The sequence below is a fragment of the Diplotaxodon limnothrissa genome, linkage group LG17 (assembly GCF_057381915.1).
Source record: "Diplotaxodon limnothrissa isolate DT_005_m linkage group LG17, D_limnothrissa_male_GT1.1, whole genome shotgun sequence".
NCBI lineage: Eukaryota > Metazoa > Chordata > Actinopteri > Cichliformes > Cichlidae > Diplotaxodon > Diplotaxodon limnothrissa.
This window is the reverse complement of record NC_140612.1, coordinates 20,702,024-20,728,339: the sequence shown is the minus strand read 5'-3', so window position 1 is coordinate 20,728,339 and position 26,316 is coordinate 20,702,024. Positions and strand designations below refer to the sequence as shown.

At 38.1% G+C, this 26,316-nt stretch overlaps 2 protein-coding genes across 4 annotated transcripts; one reads left to right on the top strand and one right to left on the bottom strand.

The window, feature by feature from the left end:
- The first annotated feature begins 6,017 nt into the window (after positions 1-6,017).
- On the top strand, positions 6,018-21,159 carry LOC146614936 (bestrophin-3-like). 3 transcript variants are annotated; one of them, XR_014906996.1, is made up of 14 exons: positions 6,018-6,143; positions 6,218-6,446; positions 7,727-7,821; positions 10,691-10,778; positions 11,065-11,210; positions 11,546-11,700; positions 13,101-13,178; positions 13,345-13,497; positions 14,567-14,647; positions 16,116-16,267; positions 16,475-16,565; positions 18,279-18,397; positions 18,554-18,884; positions 18,977-19,036. XR_014906996.1 is itself a non-coding variant. In XM_085375727.1 (14 exons), exons 2-14 carry the CDS (start codon positions 6,295-6,297, stop codon positions 19,350-19,352), a joined length of 1,944 nt encoding a protein of 647 aa, XP_085231853.1. In that variant the 5' UTR covers positions 6,018-6,143; positions 6,229-6,294; the 3' UTR covers positions 19,353-21,159. The 3 variants fall into 3 exon arrangements, 2 of the variants coding, with proteins under 2 accessions (XP_085231853.1, XP_085231852.1); XM_085375727.1 differs by having other exon boundaries at positions 6,229-6,446; positions 18,554-18,811; positions 18,977-21,159; XM_085375726.1 differs by having other exon boundaries at positions 18,554-18,811; positions 18,977-21,159.
- Positions 20,920-25,136, bottom strand: nots (nothepsin). The gene is made up of 9 exons (XM_085375737.1): positions 25,027-25,136; positions 24,615-24,795; positions 23,910-24,027; positions 23,545-23,663; positions 23,188-23,387; positions 22,224-22,349; positions 21,939-22,083; positions 21,634-21,732; positions 20,920-21,163 (listed from the first exon to the last, which is right to left on the bottom strand). Exons 1-9 carry the CDS (start codon positions 25,080-25,082, stop codon positions 20,987-20,989), a joined length of 1,221 nt encoding a protein of 406 aa, XP_085231863.1. The 5' UTR covers positions 25,083-25,136; the 3' UTR covers positions 20,920-20,986.
- Positions 25,137-26,316: the final 1,180 nt, after the last annotated feature.

Genomic DNA, 26,316 nt, shown 5'->3' with positions numbered 1-26,316 from the left:
AATCAATTTGAGAATAAGAATGAATTATGCTTCCTTATCATGGTCTCCAAGCCGGCATGGGTTCCTCGCTGCTTGGAAAGACTGGCTCAGGCATTGCTAACAAGGAGTAGGCTTCTTCGGCCTGCACTGACAGTTTATTTTGAACAATGTGGAACATTAAACCTGCCATCTACAACTACAAAACAGTCACATTTATTATATGCACCACTTAGCAGGGCTGTGGAGTGTTGGTGAAACAGCTGCAGAGCCAGAAGCACATAGTTAGTTTGCTAACGGTTAAGCTAGTTCACCTAAAAAAACACACTCATTACAGAAATGCTACAGGCACAGTCTGCAGTTAGTTATACGGGGTCCCTGCCTAATTTGTGTTTTACAAGCAGAACGAGTGTGCTATTTATAAGATGAATTAATCAACTACAAAATCAGCTAGCAGCAGAACACCAGTGTGTACAGAGAGATCACAGTAAATGACACAGTACCGTCTGTGGCACAGCAACAGCAACACAAACGGAAGATTTTACACTTTCTTCTTTTTCTACAAAGTCTACGGTTTCTTTTTCCTCCTTTCTTTTCTGCTGTCTGCTCAAGCTCCTCCATCTCGGTGGATTTTCATCCAAGCAGAAGATCAGTAGTGTAATCTATCAGAGATGATTCAAAAAGAGAGATTAAAACAGAAAATTACAGAAAACAGAAAATTAAATAACTGCATCTTGGTTTCATTTTGAATCAAGGAAAAAAACCACAACTTTATCATAGCAGCAGATTGCAGAAATGAACTTTAAACAACTAATGTGCTTTTCCCCAAAACAAATACAGAATAAACTGCGACCTTAGCAGGTCAGCAAACAGATTTCAGCGGAGAGCTACTGTTGCCCAGACTAACAAGAAGACATAGTGACACAAACTGAAAACCGGTTCTGAATTTAGTAAAATTAGAAGTACCACACTGTGAAAACACCTGATTATAAGAAAAGCTTCATAATATTAGCATTTCTGAAATCTAACACTTTGTTGTTGTATTAAAAACAACCCCAAAGTGAAACTGACCACACTTGAGTGAACATGCTGCTTTTGGTTTTCTTTTCCATCTACATGTGAACCAACCCCTTCACCCTGCCTGCTATCCTTCATTCACAAATCACCCCTGACACACTTGTTCCACTGAAAACATTAACTTCTATAATTACAAGGCTATACATGTCTTGTGATCCACAATGCTGGCACTGTGTCTGTGCACGTGTGATGTGATCTGTGTGCGTGATGATTTGTGTTTGTGATGTGTGATGAATGATTTTCAACTGCAAAGAATGTCACAAATATTTGCAGACCTTTGACTGCACATGAAGTTTTTGAGCTTTTTGAGATTTGTGAAGTTAAACAAAAAATGATCCGTGGTCAGAAGTCATCATAATGTGTTTTGGTAAATATGAACCATTTTCAGTGTTTCTTTACATCTGGCTTTGACTGCGTCCTCTCTAAGGTCACTAAGAATGAAAAGGTGGCTTTTTCCCTGTTTTTGTTTTTTTAACTTTTGTCTCTGACTTGAAGGTTTTTTTCTTCTTCCTTTATATATTAACTGTCTACTTTGTTACCTTTACAAATGTGCTGATTCCTGCATTGACTGCAGTCCTTCAGTTTGTGGACAGAAACAAATGAGTTCTCAGTCATTTTCCTATCATGTAAAAAAAAAAACATCTGCATCTGAACAGGGACTCAGACCAAACTACCTAGTTATCTGTCAGCTGCTCTAACGACTGTCTTTTGCCTTAGAACTGCTCCTGATTATATTGTATGTATAAAAATGTTAAACTAATATTTTTGAAAGCCCACATAAGAATGGAGGAATATGGCAGCAGGGACTTTACCGATGAGCAAAGAGTGGAGAGTACCAAACTTGTCAACTAGACAAAACTGACAGTAAAAGGAAGCTCAACCACATCAAATGTGAAAGCAGCAAATATGAAAGTTCATTCAAAAGTTCAAAGTTTGGTAACAGTTTTTCACAAGAAAACTAAGTAAAAACAATGTGTATAAGATGGATAAATTAAAGGAAAGCCCAACATAAAGCATCTTAGACCACATGCTGGATGATCATGTGCTGCAAGAACAGGTTTAGTGCTTGTTGGCATTTATTCTCCAAGTATTTCTGGAGGGATGAGCACAGTTCTTAAGAAAATAAATTCCCAGATTTGGTGTTTTAACCGCAATATGGGAATATGGGCATATCTTTGTGGTCAGACGTTTACATCCACTCATCATGGGCATGAATGTCAGGGCAGTTTTGGGCTTTTCACAGTTTCCTCGAACTGTTCTTGATTACACAGCATACCTCCTTGATGACTTAATCCACACACAGTCCAAAATATACAGACAAGCTCAAATACAGACATACGCTCGCATTAATATAGGATTTAACTTTTTGCCTTCAACAAATTTCTGGCCTAAATACAGTTGGATATTTGACCAGAATTAGCAGAATGTATTTAAATTCATGCCATGAATCCATGATTAGTGTTTGTAACTCTCTGATCACAGCTGCACGATTCACTGTCATCCTTATTAAACCTTTTAACCCTGGTAGAGCTAACTCGGCTTTGCAGTGAATGAAAGTAACCGACACACACACACACACACACACACACACATGCGTGTACTCACACACAAAAATGTTCCACAGTTAATACGTACTCACCTTTCCTTTGTGTTTCTGAGCTCGGTCCAGTTTGTGTAGATGCAGCTGCGTCTCAGTGAATCTTATCAGCACTGTTTTATAGAGTTCAGCGACCTTTGACTGGAGATCTGCCCCTGACAAAGCCTTCCCACAGGCTTTGAGCCAATGTCATGTAGTGTGAGAGGTGAATGAAAGTAAAAGTAAAAGTATGATATCATTGCTGCATTATAACATTTACCAGAAATGTTGTGGCTTAGAAGAAACTGTGGGCTCTTCATAACTGAGCATCCACATCAACATTTGTCTTTTTCTCTTCATGCAATTGGCTCAAGATCTATCAGATCATTACAGTGTTCAGTTCTTTAGAGACTTTAAAGCTCTTAAAGAGGATACATTTCTTCAGACACTGCAGGTGGTTATTTACACATGCAGTTGATTATTGTGCTGATAGGGTGTGGTCTGTGGTTCAGAACAAAGAAACAATGTGTGCAGGTGCATGTGGGGGATTCCCGTAGTGCCACTATGCTACAGCCACACTGTAATGTTTTACACAAAACCAATAATTAAGATGAATGTACTCTGAATGGTATTTGCAAACTGTGTTAAATAAACCGTTGAACCCCACCAGCTTTTAAACTCACACGACTGGAACATCTTACTTTGACAGTCATCGGTTCATTTCAGTCTCCACTTTTTAAAAGAGTCAAGTGTCTCATCAGATTTAAAATTAAAAGCATTTCCATAATATTATATTAAACCCTCTGGAATAAATGCACGAATAAATCACCACATAAACAGTACATATAACTACATGCAAGGTCTTATACAGGAGCATAACTGCTTCTAAATTTAAAACTTAAAATTCAGTTATGTTAGCTTGTGACAAATGTTAAGAGATATCTTTTTTTAATTTCATATATTGAAAAAAGCTCTTGCTGTGGATAAAAGTTAGCTCATTCCTCTTAAACAAGTATCCACCCATTCACAATGTTTTAAAAAAGATGTTTTTGTTTAGAAAGATGAAGACAGAAAGCTTAAGTACTGTTTCTAATGTCTATCTGAGTGGCAAGCCTACAGCCAGTATTGGTATTATCAGAGTCATTTTATGTTTCTAAGATGTTGAATTAGTTATTTAATTGCATTTCTGAACAGAAAATTTTGTTTCCGTATTTGAATGTTCTGCTTGATTAATTTCTTAGAGAAGTTCGGTGTGATGAAGGAAGATTTGATACATATAGCACTAAACATCATAGAAGACATTTGAGATAGTGGACCATATAGCATAACATCAACATAATGGCTGAAGTGAACATGGTTGTAGAGTATATGACCCAAACAGCATAGAAAATAAAATAAGGCCAAGATTTGACTCCTGGGATATTCCACTATATAGAACAAAACCTCCTGCTGTATCCTTTACAATGATACCATGGTCAACTCAGATCCAAGAGAAAGGTCTTTAGGTCAGTCTAAGCGAATTAACTTTGGTTAGATTTTTGAGTAGAACAAGCAGTGCAGAGGTTTCTACAAGACTGGGATCTGAACTAAATCTAAACAAATATCCCAACATTACACTGAATATAACCTCAAAGCTTACTCTGAAACTAACGAAAACAAAACTAAAAGTAAATATACTAATAAAAAGTTAACTGAATAAAAAAAAACCCTCATAAAAATAATAACTAATGAAAAATACTGAAAATACTGTTGATGAATATCTGTTCAAAACATACAACATGCAAACATGCAAAATTATTTTTTAAATATTGACCTTTTTACTTTATTAAATGGGTGTAGACATCAATCTATGAGTAATTTCTTTCATCAGAGGTCCAAAGGAAAGGCTTAAGGTCTAGGTAGGGTGGCACATACCTCTTCAGTGACAAAAATATGTCAAAATCCCCCCATATGTAAATGGAGTCAACAAAATATCCACAAAAGCACTTTAAAACCATTTATTTATCATTATGTCTTCTAAGAAAACAGACATTTTAGGGACAGTGCGACTGTACAGTTATTGGATAAGGTTTGATAAGGCGTGACCAGCAGCAGTGGCAGAGCCTCACACTGGTAATATTTCTGCTGTAAAATTCCTGCAGTCGAGTTTTTTAATGTCACATGATCTCTGTGATGTTTTTCCTGACATGAACTCATAACACGTTGAACAAACAGTGCTGTTTGTCTCTACCGAAGGCCTTCTCTGTGTCTAAAGATGTGCAACTGCTTTCTGAAATATGTTTTGGAGCAGAGGTGTTTTTTTCAGGAACGGCAGTGCTAAGTTTTATGTGTTTCCTCCCATCCAAGTAGACTGGGAGGCAGAGCCTTCAGCTTTCAGGCCCCTCGTCTGTGGAACCAGCTCCCAGCTTGGATTCTGAGAAGAAGAGGAACAATATTTGTCTTAAGGAGCAGCTGTCCTGCTGTGCTTTGCTTCATCAGTGATACGTTTCATGAGTCATCCAACTGACTTCTTCAATCTGAAACTGTGGCTTGACAAACCTGGACTGAAAGCCAGCACAGGGACACTGACCATGACCTCACAGTAACACGCTCTGAGCACAAAAGCAAAAAAGGTTGGGGTTTACCACACCAGGAAAGACCCCAAGGGTAGGCTGTGTAGCGATGCTCCTGAGACAATGTAGGGCATAAGGAGCACAAGAGCTCGAGAAGATGTGGAGGGTGAAGGCAACAGTGGTCCCAGTTGTAATCTGAGTACTCGATGCAGTGGCCCCCAAGCTAGGCGAGTAACTCCAGCAGACCCCGGGAACAACATCTGAGATCTCTGTCCAGAAGAGTGCAGTCCTAGGAATAGGTAAGATACTGCGAAGGACCCTATTTTTTTATTTTTTATTTAATTTGTTATTTTGGCACCATGAGCCCTCCATATTTCTCAACATGAATTAGTTGAGTTGCTCTAGTGTCCACTAGATGCCACTAAACAAATTTCATCTGACTCGAGGCAAATGGAAAACCTCTTTAGAAATATAAAGTTAGTGCTGTTTGGTATTTAAATGTTTTATAATCAAATTTTAAAAAAGATTTAAAATGAATCTTTCTTTATTATTTTATAGTCATATTAAAACATTTATGTTTATTTGATTGTTCACTGTCACTCTGTGTTATGACCTCATGTTGCCTCTTATAGTGTTTCTGTTTATACATGTTTACCTCGAATGTTATGTATGCTGGCACACACACAGCTGAAACATGACTACATTTAGCCTTCTGGCTCATCAATATAGCTCTGAATAGTGTGTGTGTGTGTGTGTGTGTGTGTGTGTGTGTGTGTGTGTGTGTGTGCGTGCTGCATGGCATTACTGGGCAACTGGACAGCTTCATGGTGAAGAGAAAAGAGGGAGAGAGAGAACGGAAGAGATAGAGAAAGAGTGTGTGTTTGGTTGGCATTTGGCAAAAAGAAATCAGGAAAGAAGCCTGATGAAGAGCACTGCTGAGGAGGAAGCAACGGCATTTTTCTGTGAGTAAAATACAGCAATAATAACAAAAGTGATCATTTATGTTCATAATTTTAAGGTGGTGTTAATTATCCAGGCTGTAACCAGAAAACCAGTGGGACTATCCACTAGCTCCCATTGGATGAAGGTCTTAGTCTGCTCCTCAGTCTCAGGATGACGGTTACTTATTCCAGTAAAGTCGCCAACGCCACCTTCTTCGGTTTTCACCAGCTGCTGCTGCGCTGGAAGGGGAGCATCTACAAGCTGCTGTACCGAGAGTTCATCCTGTTTGCTCTGCTGTACACCGTCCTCAGCGTCGTATACAGGTCAAACACACACACACACACAGTCACAGGAAGGGAAGCGACAGTGTCGTATTACAGCTGTGCATCATGCAAGTGTTTCTTTTAAATTCTTGTAAATTTCAACATAGTTACTAATAAATATTGCTACACTGTTCAGAGTGGCTGATACAACTCAAAACTCGATGTAATGTCGGATGAGTCCCAAGAAGTGAAGCCAAAATATATCCTCCCTCTAGTGGTTATAAGCTCCGCCCCTTTTTGGTTAGCAACATGAGCCAACCAAAAACATTTTTTTCATCTTGTAAATGATTAATGTTCATATTCTGTGTGCAAAAGTTTGATCTTAGAGTGTTTCAGAAGGGGAAGAAGCTAAATGAGCTTTGTTCTGTCTGAATCTTTCAGCTCTTTCTGAAGTTTTTATTTTCCAAAACTTTTATTTTGGTTTTTAGTTTTTAGTTTTAGCTCTCTGTCATAACCTTAGTATCAAGATCCAGTATACAATGAACTGGGATTATTTTAAAGCGTAAATCATACAAAACAAACCACTAAATCAGTTGCCCTAAATTGTTCAACTTTTTTTTTTGACAGATCCATGGGACCACTGCATTTTTCCCCCTGCTATCCAATCAGTGAGAACAAAATATTAGTAGAATCTGATACAACAACAGCTAAGCTCAGACTTGGGTAAAACAGGAGGTGGGACCTAGTAACACAATCTCCTCTTTCTAAAACTATGTCTCAGCGGCTCTTGTTTTTGATACTATCTTCATATATATTTAAGAAAAGATCTATTTCACAGCCCCAAACCTGCCAAATTCCTTTATTGCAGCAGGGAAAACAATGAACACATTATTTAGCAAAATATCTTAAATAAAGTATAACAGCTCACTACAATAAATATAATATGACAGAATAAATTAACTTGATGAGACTGTTGTACAAAACAAACAACATGACTGAGTTATCATTTATATATGCTACAAATGAAAGTTGACTATTTAGCTTTCATCAAGTTGTAACCACATATCTGACTCCAGGCAAACAGGATGTGAGCCTTCTATGCAATTTCATTAAAGGTTTTATATTAAATAACTAATACAGTATATCAGAAAATGTCTGTGTAGAAAAAGATTTATCTGACTTTGTATTTCTGAATAGAAGCACATATTGGGCAACAGACCTGCAGCTTATTGTAGTTCATTCAGAAACTTTCTGATCGGCTGAAGAGTAACTTCAGAAGAATTTCTCATATGTTAAATTCTTAGTTGCTGGCAGTGACGACGGTTTCCTCTGTCCTCTAGGATTGTGCTCTCCGAGGATCAGAAGAGACTGTTTGAGAAACTTTCCATGTACTGTGACAAATATGCTGAACAGATCCCCGTCACCTTCGTCTTGGGTATGTTAGCTGACAAACCATAGCTTTACTTTTATTTCAATAGTCTTCTAGTATTTTTCTTTTAAAAGAAACATACAGGCTAATTCCATTTTTAACCTCACGGTTAGACCTTTCTGTCTGACTTCATAGAACTGTAAAGCCACTGTGAGTGTGTTAGTGCTGTGGTTGTAGTGGATTTTTTGGGCAGGAAGGTAGAGCAACTTTTTTGTTATTGTTTTCTTTTTGACAGATGTGTTTAATAACTTCTTAAAAATGCTTTCTGTAAAGCACTTTATAATATTGTTTAGAAAAATGCTTATATAAAAGACTTTATTATTATTATTATTATTATTATTATTATTATTATTATTATTATTATTATTATTATTATTATTTTAACTGTTCAGCAAACCACAATTTTTTTAACATAACTGCAGTAAAAATTCTCCACAAACATGTTGCAGAGTCCAGTTCAGGGACTTAGTTGGAGTCGAGTGTACCATGTCCTACAGTCACCATTGTCTGCACAAGGTCCTAACCTTAAAGCTTACTACTATCTGAACTGATGACATGTAAAACACATGAATCATCACATGGACGATTGTTCTGAAAGAAACACTTCCAGACTAAAGTAGACGTCACGGTGGTGAATGGTTGAGTTACATATCTGATATTCATCTTGTCCATTCATGAAAAAGTCTTAATTATACAGTAAGCATATTTAGTTGCTATATTTTACTTAATATATTTATATTTTAAAAACAAGCTTTATGATCATTTAACCAGTGATTCTCAGATACTGGAAGAGATTACATAACATTTTATTATCTTCCTAGATTTCATTCCTAATGCCTTTCAGACTTGAGAGATTCTCAGGGGATTGAAGAACGTAGCCGACCTGTGTTATTATTATACTAAAGTAAAAATTAAGTCTAATAAAAAAAGAGCGACATGAAAACTCAAATATAACTGTAAGTGTGTTTCCTGCTTGAGCGGAGAGCTGAACAGAGGGGGTGTTTGGTTGCCTCATTAGCAGCCTGCTAATGGAATCGGATCATTAAAGAGGAGAAAAGGCTAAAAGCAGGATGAATGTTTGTGTAGCTGATCTCCACCCACCATCACCACCACCATCCCAGGATGCATATTCACTATGTTTGTCAACTGAAAAAAAGATTAAAACCTGACAGTTCCTAAAATGTGGTTTTTCCAGAAAATAAAAGACAAATAGTGTCAGTAACTAAAGTAAATGCCAAAAACAGGAGATGCATGTGCATGAGTTGACAATTTATCAAAGTATCCAGACAAAAATGACCCATGGTCCTAAATGACTGTGATGACATCAACAACACAATGTAAGAAAATAGGTGTCGTGTCCTGCAGCGAGTGCTCTTTAGTTTTGTTTAAATTAAACTCAGATGTGAAAATGTTAATCACACTTGGAGCCATATGCAGAGTACAGTTTTGCTCAAAACATTTCCCAGATAAATATGAATTTTAGAATTATCCAAAAAATAGTCCTGTTTTTGTTTCTGTCACTCCCGCTCCGCACACATGGCCAATAAGAGGACTTCACACTACCATGTGGTTTGAGTGACATATTTTAGTTTGTGTGGTGTTTACTTGAATTTTTCTACGTGTGAAATCAGACAATAGAGGAAACTAACAAGTTTAAAAACTCATCAACTGATTTGGACCAGAGTAAATGAACTGTAAAAATGCCCTTGCAGTAAGTGAATTGACCTTAGAGTCTCTAATATACAACGTGGACTCACGAGAAAATCAGGTTCAGTAATCAGTAATATTGCACTGAAAACAGTCACTTCACATAGTTTGGGCATCCTGGGCTTTATTCTGGAGGTTTTCCCAGCAGGAAAAATTGTGTGGGAACCCCTGGATAGACCAGGAAACATCATATATCCAACCAGTCCTTAGAGGACACATACACTCTTTAGAAGAGAAAATCAAGGTAATGCCATCCATTGATTCTCTGCTTATTTTCAAGTTTCAATAGATTTTCGTTTTTCTGTGTGGGTGCATTACTCACAGATAGCTGATGATTAGTGCTAAGTAGCATCCAGGTAAATCTCACTCACCAAAACTAAACCTCACAGCCAGCCATGTTATTTGTCAGATAATTGTATTAAAAGTGCTCCAAACACAGTCCAGAATTAAAGAATTTCATTTGGCTGAGGTAAAGCCTAGCAGACATTTAGATCATACATCCACCTGTCTGATATCACCTGTTGATAGCTGAGAAGACCTCAGAGGAGGTCTGGATATATCTGGACTATGTTGGACGGAGGTCTGGATATGTGGCAGAAAAAGAAATAAATGCACTTCTGGTATTTTGCAAACTGCAACATGAAGTTTTCAAGCTACAACTGTGAACTGTGTGTGAGACTCAAGTCCACTGACAGTATTTAGTACCACTGTGTGTCCTTTATACACACCTGTAAATGTGTGCACACTGGGTCATTGCCATATATTTCAGGTGGTTAAGATTTAAGATTTTAACAAACACCTGGCTGTCACTTTACAGTTTGTTGGATTTACAGGGGATCAAAGAACCAGAGTGTTATTATAATAATCTCAGGATACGCCAAGCTAATATTACCCACTGAGAACAGGGCTTAGTGCTGACTGACAGACATGTGTTGTGTTTGAATACTAAAGTATATCATAAGAGTTTGATAAGATCTCTATCAAACTCTTAGGGTTAGGGCCTCTCACAATGTGTCCTTCATGTTAAATGTGCTTGCAGCAACATCATTGTAAGTCAGCATGACATGATTATTTATTTACTGCTGTAAAAGAGCTCAATTGTTTGGATAGGTTGCATTATCACAACAGTTACAAATTATTATGTGTTAACTGAATATAAATGTTTTAGGTTTTTATGTGACTCTGGTGGTGAATCGGTGGTGGAATCAGTTTGTTAACCTGCCCTGGCCGGACAGACTCATGTTCCACATCTCCAGGTACAGTCTACATCTCTAATGTGCCCTCTACAGGCCACAAGTACCCACTACAAAAACACTGCCCTCTACAGGCACAGACAGGAACTCACAGACTTTACATCAAAGATAGACAAATGTAGCCACTAAGAATCCATAATTAACTTATTTAGAAGCTACCTTGTCTTGTTTAGTGATTTGGGAACACTTCAGTGCCCCGTGCAAAACGAGCCTGAATACACAAGAAGAATAAGGTGTGGTTAGCTGACGATAATCACGAACTCCATTTTTGTTTTCTATCTTTCTACAGCTGTGTTCAGGGTAAAGACGAATATGGCCGCCTGCTGCGCCGGACATTGGTACGTTACGTTAACCTCACATCGCTCCTCATCTTCCGCTCCGTCAGCACGGCTGTCTGCAAACGATTCCCGACCATGGATCATGTGGTCGAGGCAGGTTAGAGCCTGAGTATTTTAGTGTGTATCAGCTGTATTTCAAAATGAGCACACTGTGATCTTAATGTGTCTTAACTAGAAATATAAAAGTCAGAGTTCGGCTCCTCGCCACTTAAATTTCTTCCTGATATCACTCCAGGGACTACCTTGTTATTGGCCAATTAAAGAAGTACTTTGGGCTGATACTCTGTCAACAAAACCTAAACGTCTGTCTGCATGGAAGCGTTATGTCTGAAACTGCTTTGGAACAATATGATCCATCATTTTATTTAAATAGTCTATCAACATGAATCCAACACTGACTTATTTTAAACAATGTTTTTTCCCCATCTGTAGGTTTCATGACACCTGAGGAGAGGAAGGTGTTTGAGAACGTTCGTTCTCCTCACCTGAAGTACTGGATCCCTGTTGTCTGGTTCTCCAACCTGGCGTCTAAAGCTCGGCAGGAAGGACGCATCCAAGACAGCATCGACCTGCAGAACATTCTCAACGTGATTATAAAAATGCACTTTTATGGCGAGAGAACGCTGCAGGGATAATGTGTCACTGTTGTTGGCCGACAGGGCAGTTAGCGTCGCCGTGGTTCGCTTCATAGAAATTGCTTAGCAACATAATCTCCATAAACTCACAACACTTTTATGATTTTGTAAGCATAAATTCAAACACAAGAAATAAATTGCATAGATGAACGACGCCGCAGTGACTTTACCACCACCACAGGTTCTTGTTTTTGCCATGAAGACGTTTATTATCATTAGTATAATTTAGTCACTTATTAGCAAATCCCTTCCCTGGGGCACACTAAAGCTTAAAGTATTAGCCTGGGTATTTTATTTATTTTATCTTTTTCATGTTTGGAAATGGGCAATATTGACTAAGGGTGGACATAGCTTCTATGACAACATCCTATCTTTGGAAGCCCTATTTTGAAGCCTCGAGACTGACATCAACCAGATTTGGTGAAAGAAAGTTGAGATGTAAGGCGTGTATCTTCATTAATATTTTGGCACTTATTAGCTGTTATGCGTTCAGCGCGTTATCCACAAGCTCAGCTGTGGATAATTTCTCTGCTCCATGATTGCCAAGAAAATTCTGGACATGCTACATGAATGCTTCACGTGGTGATGATCCATTAGGCTTCGGTTTCGTTTTGAACACGTCATCAAACATCAGTTCACGTATTTCACGACCAACAAAAACACCTTCCTTAATGTTGACTTCACTTTTCTGGAAAATAAACATATTTCTTAAATGCTGAAATGCATCGGTGTTTCTGCCCAGTCATTGAAGTTGTCCAATACTTCATAACTAAAAAACACAACAAGCTAAACAAAAACAGTTTTTACATTTGGCATCAGCAAGTAAAATCTGCTACAGCACAGGTGAAAAACTGCCAGTACCAAAATGCTTGTTGACCGGTGTCAGACCCAGAAGCTATGTCCATCTTTTATACTGTTTACAGCTGCAAAAAGATTTTTGTGGCTCAGCCACTTACGTCTCATAATGTATCACTATTAATTTAACTACATGCTTATATCTTACATTATCATGATAACATCATGGTAAAAAACAATACAGTATGGCCATTAAAGATCAGTATAATCAGATAACCTTAATATTTTTTCCAACGCTGCCATTTGATTACAGACATATGCTGTTAGAGAGGAAAAAGCTCTTAAGCACTCAAAGCACACTCATTCATCCTTTGGAGCCAGTTAGATCCTAAAACCCCCGTTAGCCTGTGACCACATAAAGGAGACATGTAGGTAATGTGACACTCAGCTTTCCCAGAACGGCAAATGAGACTCTTTTTCCAACTAGCCTACTGAGTTACAGAAATTCACAGTTTGCTGGAAGCTGGGGAAAGACTGCTGTTTCCTCTCTGTGTTAGGAAATGAATCGCTTCAGGACCTGGTGTGCGACTCTTTTTGGCTACAACTGGGTCGGTGTCCCTCTGGTTTACACACAGGTCTGTGTCCGTCCTCTCTGTTTCGTACTTGCCACAACAGCATGTTTGATACGGATGTAGCTCATGTAATCACATCATAATCATTACACTAACTGAATCAGAGCTCTGAATCGCCCACAGAGAAGAAGGAATCTGAACAACACTCTCACTCTCTCTCTCCTTTTAGGTTGTCACTCTTGCTGTCTACACCTTTTTCTTTGCTTGTCTAATTGGTCGACAGTTTCTTGACCACACCCGTGGTTACCAAGGTCATGACCTTGACCTGTACGTCCCCGTTTTCACCTTGCTGCAGTTCTTCTTCTACTGTGGCTGGCTTAAGGTCAAATAAATTCTTTCCTACAATTTGTGAATATGTAAAACAAACTTGTGAATTTATATTTTTAGTCAGAGACTCCACCAGAGTAGCTTTGCATGACTCATCAAGCCTGGTGTGTCATGTCTCATTAGGTCACACCTCTGTGAAAGCCCACTGTTGTCTGATTGGTTCCTGTCTGGAAGCCTGCAGAGGGGCTTTTGTGCTGTTCTGGCAAAAGTAAAATTTAGTTTTGGACTTCTTTATTCCTCAAGTTTGTTATACAACAAAATATATTTATGCAGATATTTTTCATGGAAGATGTGTCCTACAGTTTCACAGAGACAGGGTAACATATGCTAATGTATGTAATCTACATGACTGCATATTCAAAAATTCAAGTACTTATTTATCTAGTACTAAATGCAGAGATAAGATAGGCAGTAATAAGCCAAAAACACACACAGTTCTTATGCTTCAGTACAAAATTGGAACTCAAATGTAGACAAACACAAACAAAATGTATTTTTAATGGAAGGAGTACAATTAATAAAAGCAGAAGGAGGATGCTGATTGGGAAATAAGACCAAGTTTATATGAGATATTTCAGATTAATTATTTAATAACACATTTAATAACACAAAATGATGTGTCTATCTTGTTTTTCTTCTGCTTGAAACACATCAATACATTTGTGGCTGACCTCTTTCATCTCATGACGTATTTCTGTTATATAAATAACACAAAGTTAATAATAATCTACTTGGTGGAGACGAGCCAGAAATATTGCATGAGCCAGAGTGTCACAAGTAGTGTGGTTATAAATGTTTTGTTCTCAGTGTCATGGTAAAAGAAACTAAAGCTGCTACATCCTCTCAAAAACAATATTTTGTAGAAATTGGAGATACATATGCTGGTATCACTATAATGCAAGCAATGTTGAAAAATCCCTTAAACAGAGACGAGGAAACCTACAGAGCAGTGACAACGGCCATCTCGATTGTCATGAGCAGTAGTAATATTTATTTTTTTTACATATAGGCAGTTTTGTTTTTTTAGTTTGACTGATTTTCAGACATGTTTGTTTGTTTGGCAGGTAGCAGAGCAGCTGATCAACCCGTTTGGCGATGATGACGATGACTTTGAGGCAAACTGGATCATCGACAGGAACCTTCAGGTCAGCAATGACGGAGGCTCAAAGTCTCTTATATTTCCAGGGTCTGTTCTGGTAGAACAAACACTTTTGACTTTATCGTGGACAGAAAGGGAACATGAGAAACTGTTGTGGTTTGTCAGGGAGCAGAACGGAATAGATGGAAAGGAGCTGCCTACACGTTTCTCCTGCTGGACAAAAATATACTCTGGAACATTTCCACACTTGGTTTTATTTTTACATCACGCAAGGAAGTCAAGCACATGATGCCACATGAGGCCCAGCTACACACAATTTAAACACAAGCTACTCGAAAGCAAGTTTTAGAGTAAACTTTTATTTTTTACTCTGTTTCATTTCACTCTAAATGAATTTCCACATCAATCCGCACTAAATAAATCATAATGACAAAGCTTACAACATGGATTTTTGTATTTATAAGAAAATAGAAATCAAAATTAAATAGTTTTTACATTTCCATTGTTTTGTGTAACAGTTAATGTTCTGAATAAATAATTCAAACTTTTATTAGCATGCTAGAACTAGAACTATGACTATATATTTGCAAATATGAAATCACAAAAACATATAAAAGACCAAAACTACCCAATTCACTCATTCATGAAAAAATTACTAAATTACTCAAATGAAGAATGCGTTACAGACCGCAAAATAATAGAAAAAATATATAAGGACATCAGTTGATTCCTAAAATGTGACATTTGATGTTTCTCATTCAGTGAGCTTCTACATTCATTTTTCTTTGTATTACATCCTGTTGATTTACTGACCATTTAATTTGTCATTTATTTATTGATTTTGGTCAAAGTTGTTGTTTCCATAATCTGTTTTATTTTTCATTCTGGCTAAACATTTAGCCCATATTATACTTTAAATCACACCCTTGTTTACATAAAAAAAAAAGAGAAAATGCAGAAAAAAATAAGATAATAATAACAAAAAATAAATAAATCAGTAATTCAAAATCTGTGAATTATTGGGGAAATACAATGGGAAAATAAAGAAATAAACAGAAATAAAGAAATAAACTAACATTGAACAAGTTGGTAAATAAGAAGAAAATGAAAGCAGTAAATAAATGAATAAATAAATGTGACAAAATAAATCAGAAACAACAACAAGGTTAGAAAATAAACTAACAAGAAAAGCAAATGTGATATTTAATACAACATATTGTGCCATCTTTTATAAATTCCTTACTTCCTTTAAGTATAAAAAATAATTAAAAATATTGCTGAGCTCTTTTCAGTTGTGATTTAGGCAGTTTTCTTCCTTCTTATAGTTATATAATAATATCCATTCTTCCAAGAAGCACAATCAATCAACCGGATTAGATTTGACTATGAAAGATTCTCCTGTTAAATTATTGGTAGATTTTCTTACCAATTTAATCTTACTTAATAAATTTTTATAAATAATGTCTCTTGAAAACTGAACACGCCTCATTCTTCCTCTTTACCTGTTCCTGCAGGTGTCTCTCCTGGCAGTGGATGAGATGCACATGAACATGCCTCACATGACCAAAGACATTTACTGGAATGACTGCGATGCACGGCCACCATACACGCTGGCTGCTGCAGACTACTGCATCCCCTCATTTCTTGGCTCCACCACCGACATGGGGTCAGGGATCAAGTTTAGCGGCTGATGCACAGTTATAATCCTCTAGAGAACAAACATTTTTCCTGAAGGACGTGTTGGAGTTTATGTTTCACATTGTAGCTCAGTCTGTGTGGGTGAATTGTCACAGACGTGCTAGTTGTTATAGAATTAGTTTTTTTTAGAGAAGTTTTATCAGCATGACAAATTCTTTTTCAATGTCTCTTCCAGTCTCTCGGACATCCTGCAGTTTGACGACACTGATGTTAGCCACGACCATCAGCGGCAACAGGACTATACTTTGCTGCGGCGCCAAGAGTCGGTAAAATGTTTATTGCTTTCATTTTTTAATTTAAAATTGATTTCTGGAAAAAAGGAGGTAAGTATAAAAACTGCAGAGAGTAGAAAAATAAGTACTTGTGAAAATGTAAATAAGGGTGTTGACCTTGAGAGATATTATTTGTTAAACAGTTTAATCATGAGGCCTTAACTTAAACCTTATTTTGGATTTGTTATACTTTTCCTTGTTTTTTTGCCATATATGTCCTATTCCAGTGTTGGATTTTCATATTAAACCAACCTTTTAATAGGAAGGCCAATGTACAAGTACCGTATTTTTCGGACCGTAAGGCGCACTGTCGATGAACCTGTCTGTGTTCATTCATAAGGCGCACCGGATTAAAAGGCGCATTAAGCGAAACAAAACAGTCTGATAAGACAAACTTTACTCAACTCATTCTTCTTGCTTGCGCCACTTCCAGCATTGATTCATTAATGTTGAATTCTCTCGCAGGTGCTCTATTCCCATATTGTTGCAGTATATTTATGACAACCTCGTACTGTAGATGGATTATCTCAGTTGTTCTCCTGAGTGAAATTTGGTCCGTTTACAGCATCCTGCCATGCGATTGCCTTTGCCCCTAACCATCGGGTGGTTTTATCGAGTGGAAAAAAGTTAACATTCATCCCCCAGCTTCATTGTGTTTATGTTATGCTAACATAGCTGTGTTGCTAGCGATCACATGGCACATCATTATATACCAGCTAGCCCAACTTCAGTAAACCTACAAAAGTCACTGCTGTTTAGTTTTCTGTCTTGGGTCTGTTGGAAGTGATAGCAGAGCTGTACGTTTTAATTTTTTCAGTAATCTCTCAGTCAGAACATTACATATTCTGTTTTGATGGGTGCCTGGATGTTAAACTTAATTGTTACATCTGGTAAAGCAGCAACGCTGATCATTTTATTAAAGATGAAAGAATTTAGACAGTTTGTAACGCTCAGTGATGCCGCAGTGTTTTGGACCTGAAGCGGACGCGTTTTGGTCCGAGATTACCCCGCAAGACTCCTGACTATGGTAGCCATAATGCTCCGACAATCCATCAAGTGGTGTGGCTTCTTAGCTTACCAAAGTCATACTAAAACATCTTTTGACAGATTTTTTGAGTGCCGTATACCACATAAAATCGGTTCGAGGTCAGTAAGCACAACCAGAAGTCATACATATGGCGCACCGGATTATAAGGCGCACTGTTGATTTTTGAGAAAATTAAAGGATTTTAAGTGCGTCTTATAGTGCAGAAAATACCGTAACCCCTGTGTGGTAAACCCTAAGGCTTTAAATTGTTCTAAATGCTTTGTTGCTGGTGATTTTTTTCTGCACTCGGACCTGTTTGATGTCACAGAGAAGGGATGTTCCTTTTTTGGTCATCAGATTCACAGAAACCCCACCCACGTTGTGTCAAAGCTGTTAATTTATGAGGGGCAGCCAATCAGAAAAATGTTGGCTTATAGGGATGGTGACCTTAAAGGGATGGCTTGTTTGATAAGTAAGATGGACTGAAGGACACCATCAAAGTCCAGTAAATGATACATAAGAATGATTTTTGAACTGTGAATCATACAAAGCTACTCTTGTACAGCAGAAGAATAAAAATATAGAACAATTTGAAACCTGTTAAATTTAAAGCTTTGACATTAGGTACTAATGATAAAGTCTTTAAGTTCAGATTCTGAGTATATTTTTAATGTTTGCAGGTTTTGGGTCGGGTCCGCCGTCTGCTTAGTGTTCAGGAACCTCCTGACCTCCGACCCCCTCGACCCATCTTCAAACGACATAGCAGTGATGCAACTGGCAGTTTCTTCCCAGATGTCAGGTATTAGAATATTTAAAGCATGAATAGATGTGTAACTGGTATCCTACTGATAGTACCAAAGGTTCCTATTTAATAATTTATATATTAAGATCCAGCTGTCCACAGATTACAATGATCTGATCTTTTATGTTTTCTGTTGGTCATTTCTAAATCCAGGGTCAATGCAGGACCAGGGATCAATGTTCCACTGTCCTCGCTGGTCATGTCTCAGCCTTCCATGGACACTTTGTCCACCTTAAGGGAGGTCAACAGCAACCCACCCTCACCGGAAAGCTCCATTTCTGTTTTCCCCCAGCTTGTCATCAGCCCTCCATTATGTGGCGACGTTTGCCAGAATGTGGATTCGTATACCAAACCTCAGAATGGCCTGAATCCTTCCCCCACTGATGAAGCCCCAGGCTCAGAAACCCTAAGGTGATCAGCCAGTGTCCTTTTTAACGATATTCAACTCCATGTTCGGCCATCAAACTTCATTTTGAGATAAAAGGTTTTGAAAATTTAATAATTATACCCCAGTATTTTATAATCTTAGACTTGCCCTTTAGGTGAGAATTAATTTTTTTCTTTTTGTATTTCCAGGACTGCGTCCTCTCTCTGTTGTTCCCCCACTCAACTTGGGCCCAAAGAATTTCGGTGGACAACTGTCAATGGCCATAATCGTCAGCCAACCAAACCACGGGGGCGTCAGTTCTCACTCCAGTTCTCCAGGCAGACTTCAAAGGCATCGGTCCGCAGCCTGCCAAGTCCTAAAGGACTGGGGCGGCGGAGAAAAGGACTGGCTCGATTCCAGTCCAGGAGATCCCCTGGTCCAACCTCAGACACTCTGCAGCTCCCTGACCCCGATTACGACTTCCAGGGAATAACAGGGACTCAGGAGGATGAGAAGGAAGAAACCAACGACAATGAAGAGGTCAAAAACACCAGCTCCCAATCAGAGAGTTTCGAAAAGAAATAAGAACCAGCCACAACTTCAGCTGTTCAGTAAGACCAAACTGAGTAACATGAATACCCACGTTGCCTAAGAAGAAGACTCTTTAATGTTGTTGTTGTTTTTAACCAAAAATACTTGGAAAACAGGATATACATGGCCTCTTAAGGGATGTATTTAAGCTAGGTTTTTGGGTTTATCAGTTGTTGCCACCATGATCTATCAAAAAATAAACCGCAAACAACTATTCTCCAGTTCTAGCATGAACCCCCATTTTAATCCTGTGAGGTTTAACTTATTATTAAAGATAAATACTCCTGACCCCGCTGACAATGTTTAATAGCATGTAGTGTTTTTTTTAAGAAATGTTCTCCCAAGCTTCCTCATTCTAGCAATCAAATCATTTTATAATTAAATCAATCATTGTAGTAACACACATAAAAAAAAATGCTTCCCCCCCCCGCCCCCCCCCCCCCCCCCCCCCCAAAATAAAGCCCCCCAAAAACAGATCTTCTCATACAGTTACTGAAAAATATTTTTATCCAACAATATATTTATGCCCAATCTTAATTACTTGACTGAAATACCTTGGAAATTGAACAAGTTTAAAACTTGTACCCTTGTAAACCCTTGTACTAAATGGTGAACTTCAAATTTAAAATGGGAAATCATGAATCACTGTGATGAGCCAGACTCTGGATGGTTAAACACTGAAATCCATCACTTAGATCATTCATTTTGCCATCTCAATTCAGGAACTTCATCCAGGGCAACTGCCGATTTAAGCTAATTATCTGCATATTCATCTACAGTCCAAATGCGATTTTTTTTCCATAAAGATACATAAAAATTGTGCTGTTTAACTCACCATATGGTGTTTTGTGTGAATTTTCTTTTCCCTGAATTTTTGTATCAGAATGTGCAAATTAAGCATGGCCCAATGAGACGTTAAGTAGCACATTAAAAAGAAATTTGCTGGAATTACTCTTTAATCCTGGTATTCCAAAGATTACAAAACCCCCATAGATGATTCCTTAAAAAATTAGAAATGAGGCAAAATGAGACAAAATAATCAACAATTATTAGAGTTGAAACGTGTGCAAAAAAAACCCAAACAAACAACAACAACAAAAAAAAACAAGCCTATGTATCTTTGTGATTTTTCTAGCTGAAGAATAATTTCCAGCCCACATGAGAACATTTCAAGTTAGCTGTTTATGCTGAAAGAATGGGGGGGAGGGGGAGGGGGGTTTCTCATCCACTTCAATAAACTCTTCTTGGATGCCATCTGGTGGCCATTAGAGGAACTGTAACACTTAATGAAACACTGGTACTCAGGGGATAAGAACAAAATCTTCTTTCTTTCCGTGATTACTGTAAATCACACGTGCTTTTGTAAATGTAGATAAAGTGATGAATGTACAATCCCTGTTGCTGCTGTTAAATCTCCAATAACTGTACCTTTTCAAATAAAATGTTAACTTTGTGGTCATTGGGGCAGAAGTAATGGCTAATGTATTGTCAGCAATATTCAGCAGTTTCTAGACAGTTGTTTGTCCTTGATGTATTTGGAGAATGATGTGAGAACAATAATAGGCCAGAGAATGACAAAATGCTTTTCAATTGTGCAGTATTTATTTACTGTTGAGTTCGCCAATAAGTTATGGTTCAGGAGAGTGTTTGGCACGTGCTAAGCCGACCCGGTCATGTCCTTTATCAAAGATGGAGTAGTACTCTGTCAGAAATACATCTCCCAGAATCCACTGAGGGTCTGTGCTGGAATAAATGTCCATAGCCTGGAAACCGCTGAAACAGAACTCATTCCTGCCAAGTGTCTCCTGATAATGACAAAAAGTGGATTGTGTAGTTGTTTAGTAGCTTCATGTATAAAAGAGACATTCTATTTCTTAAGCAATTTTAATTGTTAGTAAAAATATGAAAGTATATAAAATAAATATAGCTGCCAAATTACTAAATTTGCACTTAAGTCTCAATGTATTAATGATCTATTTATGAATTTTTTTATGTGGTTTCTTTTAGGCGTGAGGTAAAAAAAAAAAAGAAAAAAGCAAAGAATCTATAAACAGAAGTTTAAATGCTAGCTGCATTTCAAAACAATCTCTGATTTCAGCCATTTGACAGGTGCATCATTAAAATAATAAAATAATACGCATTTTTGAATACGCCAAAACAATTACCCTTCCTACTATTTTATCAAAAAAATAAAGAAAGAAAAAGAAAATAAAAAGAAAGAGAAGACTGGCAGCTGTTCTAACACAAGCTAAAGAAAACAATAAGCCTTCCTTACCTTCCTGATGTACTGTTCACTTGTTAGTGTGTACTCTGTTCCATTCAGGACAAAAGTCACCTGAGGCAAACTGGACAACCTGGCACAGTCGATAACAAACTGAAACACACAAAATGAGGAGTGACATGCTGAAAAAATTCAGTTACGGTAGTCATATAGTATTCTCAAGAAATATCTGATATTGTTTTTGAAGCAGGAATAAGTAGTAGGTCTAAGTGTCCCCTCTGTAGGTTAAACATTTTCTTTGAAAAAGTCATAACTTTCTCTGGTCTTTCAGTAGACTATGAGATGACATATTTTGGTACCTCTCCCAAGTTTGAGGGTGTTGCTCCAATCAGCTGTTGGAGCCTCAGAATGTCATTGGTTGGTCCAGCAATGAGGGAAGTTCCAGTATCAACAATCGCCTGACATCCACTTGGACAAAACAAGTTCACACCTTGTACTGCTACACTGAAATATTAAGCATTTTTATGTTTCTATTAATGAATGTCTTCACAAGAAAGGGTAAAGGTCTTGTGCCATTTCCCCTACTGTAAGTGGTTCATAGTACACTGCCAAAGTGCTGTGCTGTTGGGATATGAAAAATGTACCTGTCCATCTTGATCTGCCAATACCCCTTGGCAGTGACAGGATGCCAGTTGATTGGTCCAATATACAGCGCTTCGTTTGTTCCACCTAACAACAGTTCCCCTGCTGGATTGGTACGGCCGGTTTTTCTGCGGGCACAAAACTCACATTTACATAAACAAAAGATAAGAACTCTCATATTAAAAACAACAAACACATTTATATCCCTCAAGAAGTACAGCATCTCTGTCGAGTGCCTAACCAGATACTCTTGGACTGGACCCCTGAAACACTGGAGGAATGCTTAAATAATTACAACCATGTGGATCTTCCTGGTTCACCTGGTGATTGTTCTTCTTTATCCTAACATGTCTATGATCGAAATTGTAGAATTACCCTGTCGTACTTAAGCATACTTAGAAGCCATAAGACCTCCCTAAACATCAAGTATCTCTGAAACACTGCTCACCAGATGCTCTTGTCAGTGAAGCCAAGCGGATTTGTTCTGATATCACTGTAGATGGTAGGAAGTCTATAAGTCTTGGACCTAGACACAGACTAGGCAGACCCTATTTAAAAAACTGAAACCTTGGGAAAAACTCTCATCTCCACAGCTCACAGTAAAACCCCTTTGAACTTCCTGGTTACCCTTGACCTTTCCATTTCTCTGTGGTTATCTCTTGCTCTGCCTTTCCCTCTTGACCAACCAAAACTCTATCAAAACTTAAGAACTAGTTGTGAAACTTCTGCCTGTTTCAAAGCATGATTTTTAAAGCTGCTTACCCAGAAATTCTAAAAATAAACCCTCTTAACATCTACAATGTAAGAGTAAACCCATCCATATTTTCAGCAGGGCTGCCAACAACCAGGTGGGTAGTAAGAGGTTAATAGACAGGAAGAAGTAATTATCCTCCCTCTCATGCTCCTCTGAGCATGACAATGAGCATCTAATTGAGGTGAAATGGTGAGCTCCTGATATGAATGCACCTGCTCAGGTAAAAGGAGAACACTGGCTGGTCCACAAGCTTCTGTGCAATCATGTTGTCAAAAACATTGGTGCCCAGAATCTCTGCAAGGGATTGGTAACTCATTCCCAGAACACCGTCAAACTTCGCCGTCAGGAATGATTCACTAGGTTCGAAAACGGACTCCCCAAACTCTTGGTTCAGGATGGTTAGACCACCAATCTGGAACAAGTTGATTAAGATAAAACAGTACTCCTTTAGTTGTACCTGAATGTCAAACTGAGTTTGATGGATGAAAATATTTTTGAAATTAATCGTGGCAGCTGTTAGTTAATTTTAATACTGAAGTTTAGCTTTTTAATTTTGAGAGCTTTTGGACCTTCAGTGTGTCTCTGGCCATAGTTCCAAGCAGGTGACCTGATCCGTAGTGAATCCCAAATCTCCGACCATCATGCCTGAACGAAGCTGATTTAAATGCCTTGAAACGCTTGTGGAGCGCTGTGAATGCAAACACACACATAGACATTATCTTTTCTTATATTCATTACATGTTATTTACTTTATGTGGACTTGCCTTTGTCAGATTTATGTGCCTACAACATCTTTATACAAGTACACACAGACACACACAGACTTTGAACTTCTTATCAGACTGGAACAAAATAAACCAAAGTCAGGCTGCCCTGACCTGCAAATGCAACACTGGTGTTGTGTGGTATTGTGTGGTGCTATGTAAGGTGTTACCGCAGGCCTCGCTGATGCAGTAGGATGATGGCACCCAGAGGTCAGCTGATCCAGTGTCAAAAATCACAGAAAAGTTCTGCTCTGGAGTCCCCAAACTGATCTCACCATAAAACTGAGCCTGAAACGCAGCAGGGGCACAAAGTGTGGCTGAGATTTTAATTTGAAAAATTCTGAGATAAATAAAAAGGTAGCTGGTTGTGACATGCTCATGCTAATGTTAGCATGTATGCTAACATATTTTGGCCAGCTTGGCACTCCCTTTGTTTTCATAGTATAAATTAGTTAAGTTAGTTTCTATTCAGTAAACTGGGCTGTGTTGTTTTCATTTTAAAGCTTCTATATGTAGGAAATAACTACGTCTTACTTTGGGAACATATATCTTGTGAGGACATAAAGAATGGAAATGCAGTACAAATGATAACTTTTTATTTATTATTTCTTTTATTTCTGCTTCTGTAATAATACTTAATACTGCTTCTGTCCAGCTTGAGTTGCATACTTAGGACATACTGATATTTCGGAACTGAGCAACTTTCCCTTAAATCTGATAATCATTCTTAACAAATCAGCATATTTATGAACAACACTGACCCCTAGAGGAATATTTAAATCACTGTAACAAGGTTAAAACTTCTCACTGGATATTTTGATAATAGCTGAAGGCTTTGAACCAGCAACCCTAACTCTCAGCGTTGTTCTTCTTACATCCATGAAGTTGTAGATCCTCTCGCTGGTGCGTCCGAGCCTCAGTGACGGCGTGCTGGACGGGAAGCACTGAGCGTAACGGCGATTAATAATGTCAGGGGCGTGATCCTTCAGGAACTCATTCAGCAGGCCATCAGCTCGCAATCGAGTACGAATTGAGCGTGTCCGTCTAAGAGGTATGCTGACGATGGAACATTTTAGTATCTCTGTAAACTTTTTATATCAAATTGTCTTTTTTGATTTGAAAACAGTTGGCCTAGTTTTGGCTCAACAGAGGAAGGTCCACTAAACAGCACCTCGATAAATGTACAACAAAGAAGAAAATCAGACTTTATATTGTTAAATCCCTGGTGGATGGACAGCTGTTAATATAAAGAGAACAACCATATTAACAAAGGTGTAATTGTCCTACCTGACCAGCGCTGAGGTCATCCATGTTAAAAACAGCAGGAGCAGCAGCCTGAACATGTCTGTATCTGCCAGTCTGAGAGACTGCTGTTTGGCACCCGATGGGGACGTTTATCAGACTGAACTGTAAGTCTGATTGGATCTGAGTCTGTGAATAAACTGTGAGAAGGTCCACCCCCAAAAGCTTAAACAGACAGAAGAGGTCTTTATTATTCAGTTATTTGATCACAGAAGATTTTAGATTACGTGGATCAACAAGTATTTAAGTCATCCATGGCTCTCTCAGCTACCAATACAGCATATGTCCAAATCTGGGAGGTCAAGGCTTTTTTTAATGTATTATTTTTTATTATTAAACTAGCAACCTGACTTGAGCCCCTTAGACTCCCATGTTAAAACTTTACAGCAGAAAAAAAGACGTTTGATTTCCCCTTTATATGTAAACCTGTTTAAATTATTTAAACAGGTTTACAAATTAAATTGTATAAAGGTTTAAACTTTGCATTATTAGAGGCGTGACCTCTTTGACTGACAGGTGGATGGTGACACGGCTGAAGCTGCTGACTGTCTGCTAGATTTAACTTCAGCTAGCTGGAGTCCCTGAACTGGACCTCTGTTATGGCCACCAGAGGGCACCAAACATTTTTCTGGATGTTACTAATAAAGCCCGCTAAATTTTATACCCGCCCTGCAGTGGCTTGTTAACTGCGATGTACGATAAAGTTGGCATCAAATTGACATCATATGCATAGCAACCATTTCTACAAGTTAAACAACTCTTGCTTTTTGTAACATGGCGCGTTGTGCTTTTACTGCTGCCGCTGGGTTGAAGGCACGAGTGTAAGATAGTGTTGATTTTAATGATTTATCAGTACAGTACGCTCAGAGACTCATAGAGATTCAAAGATGAAAAAAGCTTTGCTCCAGTTATTAAATCTTTCCCTGTTTCTTTTAACCAATGTTAATGTGGCGCTACCATCTGGTGCTGACACCTACTGTTCAGGAGACTCAGCGGCCAGAACAGCGAGCAGAAATCAATGTGTAATGATGTCACAGACGGCATGCGAGTAACATGGTGGGTATACTGGCACCTTTAGCTGGTAACTTAGCACCATGCCATCAAGATATGGTCAAATGGATGACACCATCTTGCCAGGATGTTATTAGACTAATATTATATTAAATTAGTATTTTTAAACTGTTGGGCTGAGTGTTGTCCATTATTAACACCCATCTTCTGACTGGGAATGTTCCAGCTGACTTTAAACATGCCATACTGCTTTTAATGATCTCC